This window comes from Bombina bombina, chromosome 5, assembly GCF_027579735.1.
Source record: "Bombina bombina isolate aBomBom1 chromosome 5, aBomBom1.pri, whole genome shotgun sequence".
Taxonomy (NCBI): domain Eukaryota; kingdom Metazoa; phylum Chordata; class Amphibia; order Anura; family Bombinatoridae; genus Bombina; species Bombina bombina.
This window is the reverse complement of record NC_069503.1, coordinates 404924519-404943540: the sequence shown is the minus strand read 5'-3', so window position 1 is coordinate 404943540 and position 19022 is coordinate 404924519. Positions and strand designations below refer to the sequence as shown.

The 19022-nt window shown below is 40.4% G+C and overlaps 1 protein-coding gene across 1 annotated transcript in view; it reads left to right on the top strand.

The window, feature by feature from the left end:
* The window catches only part of NEK10 (NIMA related kinase 10), a 1556164-nt gene that overhangs the window by 611301 nt on the left and 925841 nt on the right, over positions 1 to 19022 (top strand). The window contains exon 17 of the mRNA XM_053715742.1: positions 6141 to 6278. Within this exon, the coding sequence (XP_053571717.1) occupies positions 6141 to 6278 (138 nt within the window). The remainder of the gene's footprint in view (positions 1 to 6140; positions 6279 to 19022) is intronic.

Below are 19022 nucleotides of genomic sequence, written 5' to 3'. Positions count from 1 at the left end.
GACTGGGGTGGGCGGAGCCTAGGAGGGATCATGTGACCAGCTTTGCTGGGACTCTTTGCCATTTCCTGTTGGGGAAGAGAATATCCCACAAGTAAGGATGACGCCGTGGACCGGACACACCGTTGGAGAAAGTAATTTATCAGGTAAGCATAAATTCTGTTTTCCCCTTCTGTTTTTTCCTTCCCCCCCCCCTTTTTTTTTTTTCTCTCCCCCTTTTACCCATCCATTTATCTTTTACAATGCCTTCTAAACTCCTCAAATTCGTAACTATAAATACCAAGGGAATGAATAGTCCCGCTAAGCGCAACATAATTTTAAAAGACTTTAAACAATTAGGGGGAGATATCATACTAATACAGGAATGTCACTTTAAGAAAGGACTAGAACCAACATGGAATTATAAGGACTACCCCCTAGCTTATTTTGCATCAGGCCCAAGTAAGAAAAATGGAGTGGGAGTGCTTTTCAAGCATACCATTTCCTTCCAATTGCTACAGGCAGACAGGGACCTGATGGGCAGATACATTATTTTACAGGATTTACTATTTGGCAGACCCATTACCATAGTTAACGCCTACTTCCCAAATAGTTTGCAAGGAGTCTTTATGAGAAAGCTCTCTAACCACATATTGGACATTAGAAAAGGCGCACTCTTTATAGGAGGGGATTTCAATTCACCCTTAGATCCTACCCTAGACACCTCAATAGGGACTTCCAGCATGCCTAAAAGAGACCTCAAAGTCATTAATACCACATTAAGAGATATGGCCACGCACAATGCGCACCCGACTAAGAGAGAATACACCTTCTTCTCCCATCCCTACCGCACTTGCTCACGATTAGACCATTTTTTTACTGATCCTACACTTTTTTGTCCTCCGTCAAATCGGCCGCAATACTGCCCATTACTTGGTCGGACCATGCTCCTGTGGTCTGTTCGGTGGAATGGTCTGAGTATCCTACGGTTCCATTTCAGTGGCGACTAAATGACCACCTCTTGGATGACCCTCTGGTCAAATTGGACCTAGAGGCAGCCATAATCGAATACTTCCACATTAACAACATAGGGGATATTTCAGATTTAACGGTATGGGAAGCGCATAAATGCGTTATTAGGGGGCTATTGATCAAACACCAGGCCAGAATTAATAAACAACACAGAGAGAGATATAATGACCTCCTCATGACACTCTAAAAAGCGGAACATTTACATAAACAAACCCCGACTCACATTACCCTTATAGAATCAATGACTTTAGCACGCACTAACCTAAGAGATTTCTTACAAATAGATCATCAGAAACAGGCTCTTGCGCTAAAACAACACTATTACACACACAGTAATAAGTCAGGTAGGCTTCTTGCAAGGGCCCTACGCCGTAAACGTTTGAAATCCTACATTTACTCAATGCAGGATAAATCGGGTAACACTAAATCGGATAGCACAGCTATCGCAGAAATCTTTCGTACCTATTACGAATCCTTATACAACCTTTATCCCTCGACTGACCCTGCTGGGTTTGGTGGTGATGACGATGACTCTAAGGAGTTACAAAGCTATCTGTCCAAATTAGACTTACCATGTTTAGATGTTTTTGATTCTACAGCATTAGACAACCCCATTACACATGAGGAACTCTTCCACACTATTAAAAATTCCCCATCTGGGAAAAACCTGGGCCCAGATGGCTTTGGGATTAAATATTACAAGACATTTGCTGCACTACTGATTCCTGGCCTTACGCAACTATTTAATAATATAGAAGACAACGGAGGGTTCTCTAAACACATGTTGGAAGCTTATATCACGGTTCTGCCCAAACCGGGGAAACCACCCATAAAGCCCGAGAATTTTAGACCAATATCCCTGTTAAACGTGGATGTTAAGCTGTACGCCAAAATCCTGGCGGACAGACTTAACAGAATCCTTACTAAATTAATTGCCCCTGACCATGTTGGCTTTGTCCCGGGGAGGGAGGCGAGGGATAACACCCTTAGAATTTTACAACTCACTTATGCACGTAATAACAATATCCCCATAATCCTAGTTTCTACAGATGCCGATAGGGTGAGCTGGAGGTTTCTTGGCTCCGTTTTGAGACAAATGAACATCAGCAAAGACTTTATCTCTAGAGTTTCCTCTCGGATTCCTTTGTTATCACAAACGGAACAAGGCAGGGTTGTCCTCTATCTCCTATCCTCTTTGCCCTATCCATCGAGGCCCTGGCCCAAAAGATTAGGCTTAACCCCCAGATCTCAGGTATAAAAATTAAAGACACCGAACACAAACTAGCATTATATGCTGATGACGTCATCTTCTCCCTGACTGATCCCTCCCAATCACTGACAGCCCTCCTAAGTGAATTTATAGAATATGGAGCCCTCTCTAACGTCCATCTTAATGTTTCCAAATCGGAAATATTAAACATCAATTTACCACGGGAGGCCATGACATCCTTGCAGACTGCCACATCGTTGGTGATTCAACCCTTCAAAATGAAATATCTCGGGATATACCTTACTGCAAATCCCCAGGATTTGTTTCAAACTAACTTTGAACCCCTTAAGGTTAACATTACCAACGACCTCTCCAGCTGGAGTAACAAAAAAATCTCCTGGATTGGAAGGACGCAGGTTGTCAAAATGAATATTCTTCCAAGTATCCTCTACCTATTTCATACTCTCCCCATACCCCTATCTAGACAATACATTCCCAGCCTTCAAAATATCATAGGACAATACATTTGGCACAAAACCAAACCTTGTATCCCGAAAAACACTTTATACCTTCCCAGACTTAGAGGAGGCCTGGGAGTTCCAAACATTGAACTCTATAGAAGGGCCGCAATTTTGCAACACTTGATAGAATGGTGCCATAACTCATTAGATAAAAGATGGGTACAGTTGGACCGAGGAATATTACACATAGATAATATGGGTACACTGGCATGGATGCCGTCCAAGGCTAGACCTATAAAGATCACTTACTATCCCCTCTGGATGGAGTTCTTTGCAACGTGGGATGGGATCGTAAAGACCTCATCCCATGTCTCCTCTTGCTTCGCGCCCATGATCCCCTACAGACCCAACTTAGAGGCACTCTCTGGTAATTTTCCCCATGTACATAACTCTGCCCCACACATTAGGCTACTGACGATGTGTAACATATTGGCAGGGACGAAAATACTGCCAAAAGAAGAGATAGAGGAGAGATGTGGAATGAGCTTCCCATCCTGGCTCGACTACACATGTTTAGTACACTATATACAAGCACACAAAAACAGAAGTGATTTTTTCAGACCCCTCACGGCCTTCGAAAGCCTAGGCACACAACAATCTCAACCTAAACGCACCATCTCCAAAATTGATTCTATTCTCTCTACTAACGAATGAACGATGTACCCGTCATTCATACATAGATGGTCCACAGACTTAGACAGACAAATTAACCCTCAGGAATGGGACAGAGCCTTTAAGCAATTAAAGGAGGCCTCGGTTTCATCAAGCATTATAGAAATGAATTACAAATTAATGGCCAGATGGTATCTGACTCCGGCTAGAATTAGCTGGATATATGGGAGGGGTAACGGGAGGTGTTGGAGGGGATGTGGAGAGGAGGCGATATGTTACATATTTGGTGGTCTTGTGAGGTGCTGGGCTCTTTGTGGCCAGATGTGTTGACAGAAATAAATAACAAACTAGGGCTAAAATTCCAAACGACCCGGGTATCCTGATCTTCCTGAGTCTACCCAAGGTTAAGAATAAACCCAAAAGGTCCCTCCTCTACCTCATGCTAAATAGTATCAAGTCCCTCATTCCAAGGAAATGGAAATCTAGAGATACCCCCTCATTATTGGAATGGAGGGCACAGGATTCCTCATTATTAAAACTAGAGAGATACCATCACATGAAAAGCGGTAATTTAGAAATCTACAATGCCATGTGCGAGTTGTGGAACCCTTCGGCTGATGGGTAGTTCCTCCCATATTTGTATCCCTATCCCCCTTTATTTTATTTATTTATTTTTTTTTTTTTCTTTTCTCCCCTCCTTTCCTTTTTCTCGCCTCTCCTCATTATCCTCTCTTCTGGATTCTCTCCCTTACCCCTGGCTTTGTTGTATTTACGTTTCTTTATCATGCTCCAAGTCAGGCAAAACTGTTGATATCTGTTGATAAAACTTAATAGTTGTTCCTGGTCCCCTGTTGGGACTCTCGTCTGTTACTCAATATCATTAAGAAAAAAAAAATTTCAGCAACATATTACCTGTAAGGGTTTATGTTATGGACTGTTCAGAACCCTCATGTTTGGAACATCGGCCCTTTATAATATATCATCTTTGAAGTCCTTGTTCTTACTGTTTTTGTCAATTGTTTGCCTATGTTAATATTTTATGTAACAATGAGAAAATATGTTATGTATATCTGTTTATTGCTCAATAAAAAAAAAAAAAAAAGCATACACGTTCTGCAAAACTGCTTTAAAATGCAAAAAAAATAAACTGTTTAATTTCTGTTGTAACAAAAACATTGTAAGAAACATAAGTGTTTGTGTAATCCAATATAAAAATGTTTCATTTAATGTTGGTGTTTTCCTAACATAACCTAGGTAAAGCACAATTAATGATTTTATTAGCTTTATCCAGAAGCATTTGGGTAATTTTAGGATTACAGGGTAAAGTCCATAGTATGATCTTATTTTGGGCTTTACCCAAAGCCACTGGGTAATCCTAGGTAAGCACTCAAAATATATAAATAGCAATAAACAGTGATGCCTCAGGATTTGTTAAACATATGTCAAATTTATTGACGTTTTGAGGAATACAATCTCCTTTAGAACAAACAAACATAGTGAATATCACTCTTAAATATGGTGAAGACAGTGGGATTACCTCCTCCCCCTTGAGTTTGGGTGCCAAACTTGCAAATTAAGCTTGATCAGTGACAAAAAGGTGAAAATCGCTGAAGTGGAACTTCAAGTCACTTCCGGTCTGGTGTTATTAACATAACAGTGTTGTAAATATATCCAATGCGCTGCTTTAGTGTGAACAAATATTTAAAAAAAACATACATCATCAGCTGTTGTTACATAATATATCTGTTCACAGCCAGCGTGTTACCTACGGCCAGCTATCAAACTCAAACCTGAAGTGGGGCGCTCTTGTGTAACACTGTCAGTTGTGTGTAGAAACCGGAAGTGGGTCATTTTTAATACTTCTTATTTGTGCAAAAAATAAGTAAATCATCATGTAATCAAACGTTTACAGGACAATGTGTTATAATCATGTTGCATATACCACACAGGTGGGTTAATGACTTTATGTACTGTAGTGTATAAATAATATATAGCAACATTTGTATCAATGGTGTATTATAACTCATAACCGTTCAAGTGAAGCACCTAATTCAAACATATTAAATAAACTAAGTGATACAAACTGTAATATTAAACGTGTTATGATAACATTAGAACTATGTACTGGCAATGTTTATGGATAGCAGAAATAAGTATTTACAAGGCTATACAGAATAGCCTGGGTTATTACATGAGGACTTTTAGTGACAACTAGAAATCACTGATTGTGTGTCACTGGTGACACAGTGATGTTGTAGCTCCAAGGCTCTTACTATGTTGGATATATGTGTATTATAGTAGCACAGTGCAGAATCAATCAAATACCATTCATAATATATGCAATATATATTCCATAATAACCAAGCTGAAGGTCATAGTGGCCTTTGTATATGCGCTACAATGACCTTCAGCTTGGTTATTATGCAGTGTTATAACAGAACAGTTCAACCAATTTTTTTTCCCCCACTGGTTTTCATATCTTAGGTGTTGTTCTGGGAGTTGATTAAAATAGTGAGCTGTATTTACTACACTAAGTTTTGCTAAAGATATTTCTAGATAAAATTGCCATTTTTATGCTGTAAATAATAATAATAATATTGTCCATACTTTTCTTAGAGCATACTATTTGTTTAGTTATGGATAAGCTTCACTATACTACCACTGCTAGTAAAAAATAATTGTGTCAAGAGCTTAGACAGGAATTTTTAGGTAGCAATATCTTTTTATTAATGCGTACTAAACATTTTTAACACAGACTTTCTTTTCCTTTTATTTTTTGGAAAAAACAGGTCAGAAAACGCAATGGACAATACCTGTTTGCAATGAAAGAGATTAATTTACACAATCCAGCATTTGGTAAAGATAAAAGGGATCGAGAAAATAGTGCAGAAAATATAGTCTCAGAATTGACAATTATCAAAGAACAGGTAATGTTTGATTTTTATTTAAAAAAAGGTCTACTTCAGTCTGGACTATTCCGTAAGAACTGTGCATAGTGGTTTGGACAGTTATATTGTTTTTTTTTTTGTTTTTTTTTGTAATGGGGAAACCATAAAATATTTAGCATCTAGAGTCTTCCAATCAGAACCCACCTTTTTGCCCTAGTTTATCAATCAATTTTGGATTCATATAAATCAACCCTCAAAAACAGGTTGTTTGTCCAATATTGGTGTGTCCGGTCCACGGCGTCATCCTTACTTGTGGGAATATTCTCTTCCCCAACAGGAAATGGCAAAGAGCACAGCAAAAGCTGCCCATATAGCCCCTCCTCAGGCTCCGCCCCCCAGTCATTCTCTTTGCCGCTCTGAACAAGTAGCATCTCCACGGAGATGGTGAAGAGTATGTGGTGTTTAGTTGTAGTTTTTTATTCTTCTATCAAGAGTTTGTTATTTTAAAATAGTGCCAGTTTGTACTATATACTCTAAAACAGAAAAGGATGAAGAGTTCTGTTTAAAAGAGGAGTATGATTTTAGCAGCAGTAACTAAAATCAATTGCTGTTCCCACGCAGGACTGTTGAGCCCAGAGAACTTCAGTTGGGGGGAACAGTTTGCAGACTTTTCTGCTCAAGGTATGACTAGACCATTTTCTAACAAGACTGAGTAATGCTAGAAGACTGTCATTTTCCCTCTTTGGGATCGGTAAGCCATTTTCTTAGACTCATAACAGAATGAAGGCTTATTAATGGGCTATATACTGGTTGACACTCTTGTGGGCTAAATCGATTGCTTTATTCAATATTTATATGCGGTTTGAAGTGTTTTTAAAACCTGAGAATAATTGGGGAACGTTTTTAGGCGCCAGGCAGTCGTTTAGACACCTTCCCAGTCAGGAAGGGCCTTTCACTCTAGTAGGTACAGCCTCATTTTCGCGCCATAATTGCGCAGTTTCTTTTGGATGCAGTGCATGCAGCTTCATGTGAGAGGGTCTGGTGGCCATTAAAAAGTTCCTGGAAGGCTTATTTTTGTGTCGAATAACCCCCAAGGACAGGTGAAGCCGCAGCAAACGCTGTGGCTGGGACTGTAGTGGGTTTAAAGTTGCTAATTGATAAAACAGCTCCGGTTTCCTCATTTAAGGGGTTACAATCTTGAAAATTGGGGTGCAATACTTTTAAGGCATTAAGACACTAGGGTGCAAATTTGGTAAAGATCGGATATTTCCTTCATAGTTTGTCACATATCCAGAAATAAAGTGTGCTCTGTTTAACATTTAAAGAGACAGTAACGGTTTTGTTTAAAAACGGTTTTATTGCATTAATAGCCTGTATAAGCCTGTCTAACATGTCTGTACCTTCAGATAGATCATGTTCTGTATGTATCGAGGCCAAGGTGCCCCCCCCTTCAAATGTATGTGATAATTGTGCCATGGCGTCCAGACAAAGTAAGGACAGTACTGTCACATTTAATAAGGTTGCCCAAGATGATTCCTCAAATGAAGGTAGTGGGGATAGTTCTTCATCCTCTCCTTCTGTGTCAATACCAGTTATGCCCGCGCAGGCGATTCCTAGTACATCTAGCGCGCTAATGCTTGTTACTATGCAACAATTAACGGCAGTAATGGATAATTCTATAGCTAATATTTTATCCAAAATGTCAGCATTTCAAAGAAAGCGTGATTGCTCAGTTTTAAATACAGTAGAGCAAGAGTGCGCTGACGATAATTTATCTGTCATACCCTCACACCAGTCAGAATTGGCAGTGAGGGAGGGTTTGTCGGAGGGAGAAATTTCTGATTCGGGAAGAATTTCTCAACAGGCAGAACCTGATGTTGTGACGTTTAAATTTAAGTTAGAGCATCTCCGCGCCTTACTTAAGGAGGTATTAACTACGCTGGATGATTGTGACTCTTTGGTCATTCCAGAAAAATTGTGCAAAATGGACACCCTGATGCCTTTCCGATACCTAAAAGGGTGGCGGACATAGTGACTAAGGAGTGGGAGAAACCAGGCATACCTTTTGTCCCACCTCCTATATTTAAGAAAATGTTCCCCATGGTCGACCCAAGGAAGGACACATGGCAAACAGTCCCTAAGGTTGAGGGGGCAGTTTCTACGCTAGCCAAACGCACGACTATTCCCATTGAGGACAATTGTGCTTTCAAAGATCCTATGGATAAAAAATTGGAGGGTTTGCTTAAAAAGATTTTTGTTCAGCAAGGTTTCCTCCTCCAACCAATTTCGTGCATTATTCCTGTCACTACGGCGGCGTGTTTTTGGTTCGATGAACTAGAAAAGTCGCTCAATAAGGAGACTCCATATGAGGAAGTCATGGACAGAATTCACGCACTTAAGTTAGCTAATTCCTTTATTTTAGATGAGGCTTTGCAATTGTCGAGGTTAGCGGCGAAAAATTCAGGGTTTGCAATTGTGGCGCGCAGAGCGCTCTGGCTAAAGTCTTGGTCGGCGGATGTATCTTCCAAGACAAAATTGCTTAATATTCCTTTCAAAGGTAAGACCCTTTTTGGGCCAGAATTGAAAGAGATTATTTCAGACATCACTGGGGGAAAGGGCCATGCCCTCCCACAGGATATGCCTTTTAAGGCTAAGAATAAGTCCAATTTTCGTTCCTTTCGTAATTTCAGGAACGGACCATCTCCTAACTCTGCAGCCTCTAGACAAGAGGGTAATGCTTCCCAGGCTAAGCCAGCTTGGAAACCAATGCAAGGCTGGAACAAGGGTAAACAGGCCAAGAAGCCTGCTGCTGCTACCAAGACAGCATGAAGGGGTAGCCCCCGATCCGGGACCAGATCTAGTAGGGGGCAGACTCTCTCTCTTTGCTCAGGCTTGGGCAAGAGAAGTTCCGGATCCCTGGGCACTAGAAATAGTCTCTCAGGGTTATCTTCTAGAATTCAAGGAACTTCCTCCAAGGGGAAGGTTCCACATGTCTCACTTATCTTCAGACCAGATAAAGAGACAGGCATTCTTACATTGTGTAGGAGACCTGTTAAAGATGGGAGTGATACACCCAGTTCCAACAGTGGAACAAGGTCAGGGGTTTTACTCAAACCTGTTTGTAGTTCCCAAAAAAGAGGGAACTTTCAGACCAATTCTGGATTTAAAAATTCTAAACAAATTCCTCAGAGTTCCATCGTTCAAAATGGAAACCATTCGAAAAATTTTACCTACAATCCAGGAGGGTCAATATATGACTACCGTGGATTTAAAGGATGCATACCTACATATTCCTATCCACAAAGATCATCATCAGTTCCTAAGGTTCGCCTTTCTGGACAAACATTACCAGTTCGTGGCTCTTCCGTTCGGTTTAGCCACTGCTCCCAGAATTTTCACAAAGGTGCTAGGGTCCCTTCTAGCGGTTCTAAGACCGAGGGGCATTGCAGTGGCACCTTATCTAGACGACATTCTAATTCAAGCGTTGTCGCTTTCCAAGGCAAAGGCTCATACAGACATTGTTCTAGCCTTTCTCAGATCTCACGGGTGGAAGGTGAACGTAGAAAAGAGTTCCCTGTCTCCGTCAACAAGAGTTCCCTTTTTGGGAACAATAATAGATTCTTTAGAAATGAAGATCTTCCTGACAGAGGTCAGAAAGTCAAAGCTTATAAACGCTTGTCAAGTTCTTCACTCTATTCTGCAGCCTTCCATAGCTCAGTGCATGGAAGTAGTAGGGTTGATGGTTGCAGCAATGGACATAGTTCCTTTTGCTCGAATTCATCTAAGACCATTACAACTGTGCATGCTCAATCAGTGGAATGGGGACTATGCAGACTTGTCTCCCCAGATTCAAGTAGACAAGGTAACCAGAGACTCACTCCGTTGGTGGTTGACTCAGAATCACCTGTCTCAGGGAATGAGTTTCTGCAGACCAGAGTGGATCATTGTCACGACCGACGCCAGTCGATTAGGCTGGGGCGCGGTCTGGGACTCCCTGAAAGCTCAGGGTCTATGGTCTCGGGAAGAGTCCCTTCTCCCGATAAACATCCTGGAACTGAGAGCGATATTCAATGCGCTCCGGGCTTGGCCTCAACTAGCGAAGGCCGGATTCATAAGATTCCTGTCGGACAACATGACGACTGTAGCTTACATCAACCATCAGGGAGGAACAAAGAGTTCCTTGGCGATGAGAGAGGTATCCAAGATCATCAAATGGGCGGAGGATCACTCCTGCCACCTATCTGCAATTCACATCCCAGGAGTAGACAACTGGGAGGCGGATTATTTGAGTCGTCAGACTTTCCATCCGGGGGAGTGGGAACTCCACCCGGAGGTCTTTGCCCAGTTAACTCAATTATGGGGCATTCCAGACATGGATCTGATGGCATCTCGTCAGAACTTCAAGGTTCCTTGCTACGGGTCCAGATCCAGGGATCCCAAGGCGACTCTAGTGGATGCATTAGTGGCGCCTTGGTCGTTCAACCTAGCTTATGTGTTTCCACCGTTTCCTCTCCTTCCCAGGCTCGTAGCCAGGATCAAACAGGAGAAGGCCTCGGTGATTCTGATAGCTCCTGCGTGACCACGCAGGACTTGGTATGCAGACCTGGTGAATATGTCATCGGCTCCACCATGGAAGCTACCTTTGAGACAGGATCTTCTAGTACAAGGTCAATTCGAACATCCAAATCTAGTTTCTCTGCAGCTGACTGCTTGGAAATTGAACGCTTGATTTTATCCAAGCGTGGGTTTTCAAATTCAGTGATAGATACTCTGGTCCAAGCCAGAAAACCTGTGACTAGAAAGATTTACCATAAAATATGGAAAAAATATATCTGTTGGTGTGAATCCAAGGGATTCTCCTGGAGTAAGATTAAAATTCCTAAGATTCTTTCCTTTCTCCAAGAGGGTTTGGATAAAGGGTTGTCAGCGAGTTCTCTAAAAGGACAGATTTCTGCTTTATCTGTTTTGTTACACAAACACCTGGCAGCTGTGCCAGATGTACAAGCTTTTGTACAGGCTTTGGTCAGAATCAAGCCTGTTTACAGACCCATGACTCCTCCTTGGAGTCTAAATTTAGTTCTTTCAGTTCTTCAAGGGGTTCCGTTTGAACCTTTACATTCCATAGATATCAAGTTACTATCTTGGAAAGTTCTGTTTTTGGTTGCTATTTCTTCTGCTAGAAGAATTTCTGAATTATCTGCTTTGCAGTGTGATCCACCCTATCTGGTGTTCCATTCAGATAAGGTCGTTTTGCGTACCAAGCCTGGTTTTTTTTCCAAAAGTTGTTTCCAACAAGAATATTAACCAGGAAATAGTTGTTCCTTCTCTGTGTCTGAAACCAGTTTCAAAGAAGGAACGTTTGTTACACAATTTAGATGTAGTCCGTGCTTTAAAGTTCTATTTAGAAGCAACAAAGGATTTTAGACAAACCTCATCTTTGTTTGTCGTTTACTCTGGTAAGAGGAGAGGACAAAAAGCTACTGCTACCTCTCTTTCTTTCTGGCTGAAAAGCATTATCCGATTGGCTTATGAGACTGCCGGACGGCAGCCTCCTGAACGAATCACAGCTCACTCCACTAGGGCTTTGGCTTCCACATGGGCCTTCAAGAACGAGGCTTCTGTTGATCAGATATGTAAGGCAGCGACTTGGTCTTCTCTGCACACTTTTGCCAAATTTTACAAATTTGATACTTATACTTCTTCGGAGGCTATTTTTGGGAGAAAGGTTTTGCAAGCCGTGGTGCCTTCTGTTTAGGTAACCTGATTTGCTCCCTCCCTTCATCCGTGTCCTAAAGCTTTGGTATTGGTTCCCACAAGTAAGGATGACGCCGTGGACCGGACACACCAATGTTGGAGAAAACAGAATTTATGCTTACCTGATAAATTTCTTTCTCCAACGGTGTGTCCGCTCCACGGCCCGCCCTGGTTTTTTAATCAGGTTTGGAAAATTTCTTTCTCTATACACTACAGTCACCACAGCACCCTATAGTTTCTCCTTTTTTTCTCATAATCGTTGGTCGAATGACTGGGGGGCGGAGCCTGAGGAGGGGCTATATGGGCAGATTTTGCTGTGCTCTTTGCCATTTCCTGTTGGGGAAGAGAATATTCCCACAAGTAAGGATGACGCCGTGGACCGGACACACCGTTGGAGAAAGAAATTTATCAGGTAAGCATAAATTCTGTTTTTCATGGCTTTGTTAAAATGTTAATAAAAAAGTTTATTTATATAAGTTAAAAAATAAAACTGGAATCACATTTAATCACATTCCTAGATTACGAGTTTTGCACTAAACAGGGTGCGAAAATAATGCCAAAAAAATAAAATTAAAGCTATTAACCCCTAATCCTTTGCTCCCCGACATTGCTACCACTAAATAAAGTTATTAACCCCAATCTGCTGCTCCCCGACATCGCCATAACCTAAATAAACCTAGTAACCCCTAAACTGCCACCCCCACATTGCAAAACACAAAATTAAACTATTAACCCCTAAACCTAACACTCCCCCTAACTTTAAATTAAAATTATAATATAACTATCTTAAAATAAATAAAAACATACCTGTGGAATAAAAAACAACAACTAAGTTTTAACTATAAATTAACCTAACATTACTATTCTAATAAAATAAAAACAACTATCAATTAAGAAATCTAAATTACAAATTTAAAAATATATAAAATTACAATAAATAATAAACAGTAAATTCCAAAAAATAAAAAACCTAAGATTACAAAAATAATAAACAAAATTATCAAAAATAAAAACAATTACACCTAATCTAATAGCTCTATAAAAATAAAAAAGCCCCCCCAAAATAAAAACACCCGCTAACCTACAATAAACTTTGCCCTAAGTTATACAGCTCTTTTACCTGTAAAAAAAATACAAAGTTCCCCCAACAGTAAAACCAACCACCCAACCAACCCCCCAAAATAAAAAAACCTAACTATAAAAAAAGAGGCATTTGTATGGGCATTGCCCTTAAAAGGACATTCAACTCTTTTACTGCCCTTAAAAGAGCATTCAGCTCTTTTACAATTGCCCAAAGCCCTAATCTAAAAAAAAAAACCCACCCCAAAATATAAAAAAAACTAACACTAACCCCAGAATATCTACTCACGGTTCCTGAAGTCAGGACATCTATCTCCATCCAGACAGCGAGAAGTCTTCATCAAGGCAGCAAGAAGTCTTCATCCAGGCGGCGACACCTTCATCAATCGCGTGCGGAGCATCCTCTTCATACGGTCACCGATGTACACTGTAGTTGAATGCAAGGTAACCATTTCAAAATGGCGTACCTTGAATTCCTATTGGCTGATTTGATTCTTCAAATTCAAATCAGCCAAACTGTTTTTTTTTTATTTATTTTTTTAGGGCTATTAGATTAGGAGCTGTTTAATTTAGGGCAATGCCCTACAAAAGACCATTTTAAGGGCTACTGGTAGTTTATTGTAGGTTAGGGGGTGTTTTTATTTTGGGGGGCTTTTTATTTTTATAGGGTTATTAGATTAGGTGTAATTATTTTATTTTTAATAATTTTGTTTATTATTTTTTGTAATCTTAGTGCTTTTTATTTTTGGTAATTTAGTGTTTATTATTTGTTGTAATTTTAGATTTCTTCCATGTAATTGGCAAGAGTCCATGAGCTAGTGACGTATGGGATATACAATCCTACCAGGAGGGGCAAAGTTTCCCAAACCTCAAAATGCCTATAAATACACCCCTCACCACACCCACAATTCAGCTTTACAAGCTTTGCCTTCTATGGAGGTGGTGAAGTAAGTTTGTGCTTGATTTTTATGATTTCTCCTATGATAAGCACTTCTAAGCATTCGGAAGCCCAATTCCTCTCAGAGTACAGTGTTTGTCAGGTTATGAGAAGAGAGTATCGCCTATTTGATTTTATGGTTTCCTTCGAGGGAAATCTTTTCAAGGGTTCTCTGTTGTTGGTCATAGGGATTCATCTCCTACCTCCCTTTTCAGATCAATGATATACTCTTATATACCATTACCTTAGCTGATAGTTTTCAGTACTGGTTTGGCTATCTGCTATATGTGGATGGGTATCTTTCAGTAAGTATGTATCATTATTTAAGACACTCTCTGCTATGGTTTGGTGCTTTATGTATTATTATAAAGGTTTAAATATATGTATTTTACTTATATTTGCCATGAGTCAGGTCTATGTGTATTTCCCTTTGCAGTCTAGCAGTTTCGTTATGGGAATCATGTTTTAGGAAGTTTGTTTTACCTGGGGTTTAGTCTTTTTTTCAATTTGACTTGTTAATTTGCGGGCAAATTAGGCTTGCAAAATGCTGTTATTTATTGCGTCATTCTTGGTGCAAAAAAGTTTTGGCGAAAATGTGCATTTGTAATGACACAAGTTTGTTATTTCCTGCATCTTAGTTGACGCTAGGTTATTTGGCGTGAAATTGTGTTTGTTATGACGCAAGTTACGTTGTTTCCAGGATATTTGTTGGCGCCAAAAAAATTCTCAACTTCCTTTTGCGTTGTGCGTCATACTTGGCGCCAAAACAATTTGTTCTATTTTACCTCACTTCCTATATGCTCCTTGCCTTCTTTATGCTCAGAGGGCTAGGGTATTTGCTTTTCTTGCCAATTTTAGCATTTGCATTTTTTCCCATTCCTGAAAATGCTATATGTGGAAATAAGATATTTCTGTTTAAATGTTATTTTTTCTTTTTTTACATTTTACAAGATGTCTCAATCTAATCCTGTCTCAGAAGCTGCTGTAGGAACCATGCTGCCTGAACACAGTTCTACTAAAGTTAAGTGTATCTGTTGTAAGCTAGTGGAGATTCTATCTCCAGCTGTATTGTGTAACAGTTGTCATGATAAGCTTTTGCATGCAGACAAGGTTTCTATTAGTGCTAGTACAGTATCTGTTGTTCCTTCAACGTCTAAAGTACATGATATCCCTGTTGATATGAAAAATGATATTGCTGATGCGATACAGAATGCTATGGCTGCTATACCACCTTCAAATAAACGTAAAAGGTCTTTTAAAACTTCTCATGTAGATGGACTAGTCCCAATACCTATCTCTATGCATTTGGTGTCCTAAGGGGCAGAATACCTATAAGGGTAAATAAGATGTATGTGTATACATATCAACATCTAGAAGTGTAATATGATAGTCAACATTATTAATCACCCAAATGAAGCTAAAAAGACCTTATAACTACTATAGATCTACTGATAGGAGCGAATGGAGCTCCCTAACCTAAAGAGTCCCTTGCATCAAATAGGGCGTTAATGGAAAACCTAAATCCCCATAGGGGAAATATGGGATATTGGTTGTGATAGGCCTAATAAATGGTCAAACCAAAAGCAAATGAATAAACATACACATTACATATATATCTATATCTATATATATATCTATATATATATATATATATATATATATATATATATATATACATACACATTTATTCACTTAATACAGGTATGAGCAAGAGAGAAACGACTGGATCCAGAGGTGCTACAAAATAGTTATTGGAATGCAGCCAGGTCAATATTAAGATTGAGACCGGCAGGATGCATACTCTTAAGTAGAAAAAATAAAGTTGAAAAAATAATAATAGGGGGCGCCCTTAATAAGTACAGTGGTATTAATGATAATTTTAGCAGTGAAAATTGGTGACTATAATATATCAATATACACAGTGGTGAATATTATATCAAAGGATACAAGATATATGAATAAATACAAAATAGCATATATTCTACAAGGGATAATAAAAGAGAAAAAAAGTATTTAGGAGACTTGTAGAAGGTATCAGTGTAGATAAATAGGTGGGCACAATCAGGCAGCTATCTGTAGAGGATCAAAGCCACGACCCAGGGTCAGTAATCTGCAGTAAATAGAAGAGGACAGAAGCGCCACATGGCCCAATATTGTTGGGAATATTTTGAGGTTGTAAGGATGTGATGGTTGCACTCACATGAGATAAGACACCCCTAGTGGTGTGGAAGGAACAATCTGGGGTCAATAACAGTCACCCAGAAGACTGACCTCCGGTGGATATGTTGTGATCTGTGGAGGATAATACAAAGCACAAAAGGGTGCCTATATGGCCTATTATTGCTGATGCAAATGAATAATAGAATGTATTAAATGCACTCACATTTGATGGAGCACCTCCCTTGGTGCTACAGGGGCAAACTGGGGTCAATATGGTCACCCAGTAGACTTAATTATCTGCATCTAGGAACTCTCAATGGTCCAAAAGCAGATTTAATGTGTAGATGGTAAAGTACAAACAAGCAGCAAGTGGTAAGTAAAATAACTTACTTTATTTAAAAAGTTAAAAATTGTAGCAACGCGTTTCTCAGCCAACCAGTGGCTGGTTCATCAGGCTTAATAAAATGAGTATCAAACACTTGCTATGTATGCAATACAAACAAACTAAATAATCACTGTAATTGGCTACACCTGAGATGGGTGTTACCTGGTAAGAACAACAAATGAGTCATAACTAATCATGTAAGACCGCAAACTATGACATCACAATGTAAACAAAACATAGATACAATGTCAGGACAAGTAAAAAAATAAAAATAAAATATATATATAGCTAGTTATTCTAGCTTTTGTTCTATCTCAGGGGTGCAGTTCTCCTTTCTGTTAACCGCATATGTAAATTACCCTTAGGTCTCCCTAAGAGTAATGGGTAATCCAGACGTGGACCCCGTGCACACATGCCCTTAGAGAGATACAACTGCACCTCACTGACGAGGCCCATAGAAGGCCGAAACGATCGTCTGGGGTTGTTGCTTCCCTTGTTCAGAGAAGAATTGCCTGGTATTTCGGCGCTGGACTGTCATTGGGCAGGATCAGACTGATATGCTACAGGATATTTTTTCTCTGTGAAGGGGCATAGTGTGCTAAAAGAACGAGCACCCTGAGTTGCAATATAAATGAACAGGCATGGAAGTTATTCTAGCTTTTGTTCTATCTCAGGGGTGCAGTTCTCCTTTCTGTTAACCGCATATGTAAATTACCCTTAGGTCTCCCTAAGAGTAATGGGTAATCCAGACGTGGACCCCGTGCACACATGCCCTTAGAGAGATACAACTGCACCTCACTGACGAGGCCCATAGAAGGCCGAAACGATCGTCTGGGGTTGTTGCTTCCCTTGTTCAGAGAAGAATTGCCTGGTATTTCGGCGCTGGACTGTCATTGGGCAGGATCAGACTGATATGCTACAGGATATTTTTTCTCTGTGAAGGGGCATAGTGTGCTAAAAGAACGAGCACCCTGAGTTGCAATATAAATGAACAGGCATGGAAGTTATTCTAGCTTTTGTTCTATCTCAGGGGTGCAGTTCTCCTTTCTGTTAACCGCATATGTAAATTACCCTTAGGTCTCCCTAAGAGTAATGGGTAATCCAGACGTGGACCCCGTGCACACATGCCCTTAGAGAGATACAACTGCACCTCACTGACGAGGCCCATAGAAGGCCGAAACGATCGTCTGGGGTTGTTGCTTCCCTTGTTCAGAGAAGAATTGCCTGGTATTTCGGCGCTGGACTGTCATTGGGCAGGATCAGACTGATATGCTACAGGATATTTTTTCTCTGTGAAGGGGCATAGTGTGCTAAAAGAACGAGCACCCTGAGTTGCAATATAAATGAACAGGCATGGAAGTTATTCTAGCTTTTGTTCTATCTCAGGGGTGCAGTTCTCCTTTCTGTTAACCGCATATGTAAATTACCCTTAGGTCTCCCTAAGAGTAATGGGTAATCCAGACGTGGACCCCGTGCACACATGCCCTTAGAGAGATACAACTGCACCTCACTGACGAGGCCCATAGAAGGCCGAAACGATCGTCTGGGGTTGTTGCTTCCCTTGTTCAGAGAAGAATTGCCTGGTATTTCGGCGCTGGACTGTCATTGGGCAGGATCAGACTGATATGCTACAGGATATTTTTTCTCTGTGAAGGGGCATAGTGTGCTAAAAGAACGAGCACCCTGAGTTGCAATATAAATGAACAGGCATGGAAGTTATTCTAGCTTTTGTTCTATCTCAGGGGTGCAGTTCTCCTTTCTGTTAACCGCATATGTAAATTACCCTTAGGTCTCCCTAAGAGTAATGGGTAATCCAGACGTGGACCCCGTGCACACATGCCCTTAGAGAGATACAACTGCACCTCACTGACGAGGCCCATAGAAGGCCGAAACGATCGTCTGGGGTTGTTGCTTCCCTTGTTCAGAGAAGAATTGCCTGGTATTTCGGCGCTGGACTGTCATTGGGCAGGATCAGACTGATATGCTACAGGATATTTTTTCTCTGTGAAGGGGCATAGTGTGCTAAAAGAACGAGCACCCTGAGTTGCAATATAAATGAACAGGCATGGAAGTTATTCTAGCTTTCTTCTGTTAAGTGTGATCAGTCCACGGGTCATCATTACTTCTGGGATATTAACTCCTCCCCAACAGGAAGTGCAAGAGGATTCACCCAGCAGAGCTGCATATAGCTCCTCCCCTCTACGTCACTCCCAGTCATTCTCTTGCACCCAACGACTAGATAGGAGGTGTGAGAGGACTATGGTGATTATACTTAGTTTTATATCTTCAATCAAAAGTTTGTTATTTTAAAATAGCACCGGAGTGTGTTATTACCTCTCTGGCAGAGTTTGAAGAAGAATCTACCAGAGTTTTTGCTATGATTTTAGCCGGAGTAGTTAAGATCATATTGCTGTTTCTCGGCCATCTGAGGAGAGGTAAACTTCAGATCAGGGGACAGCGGGCAGAT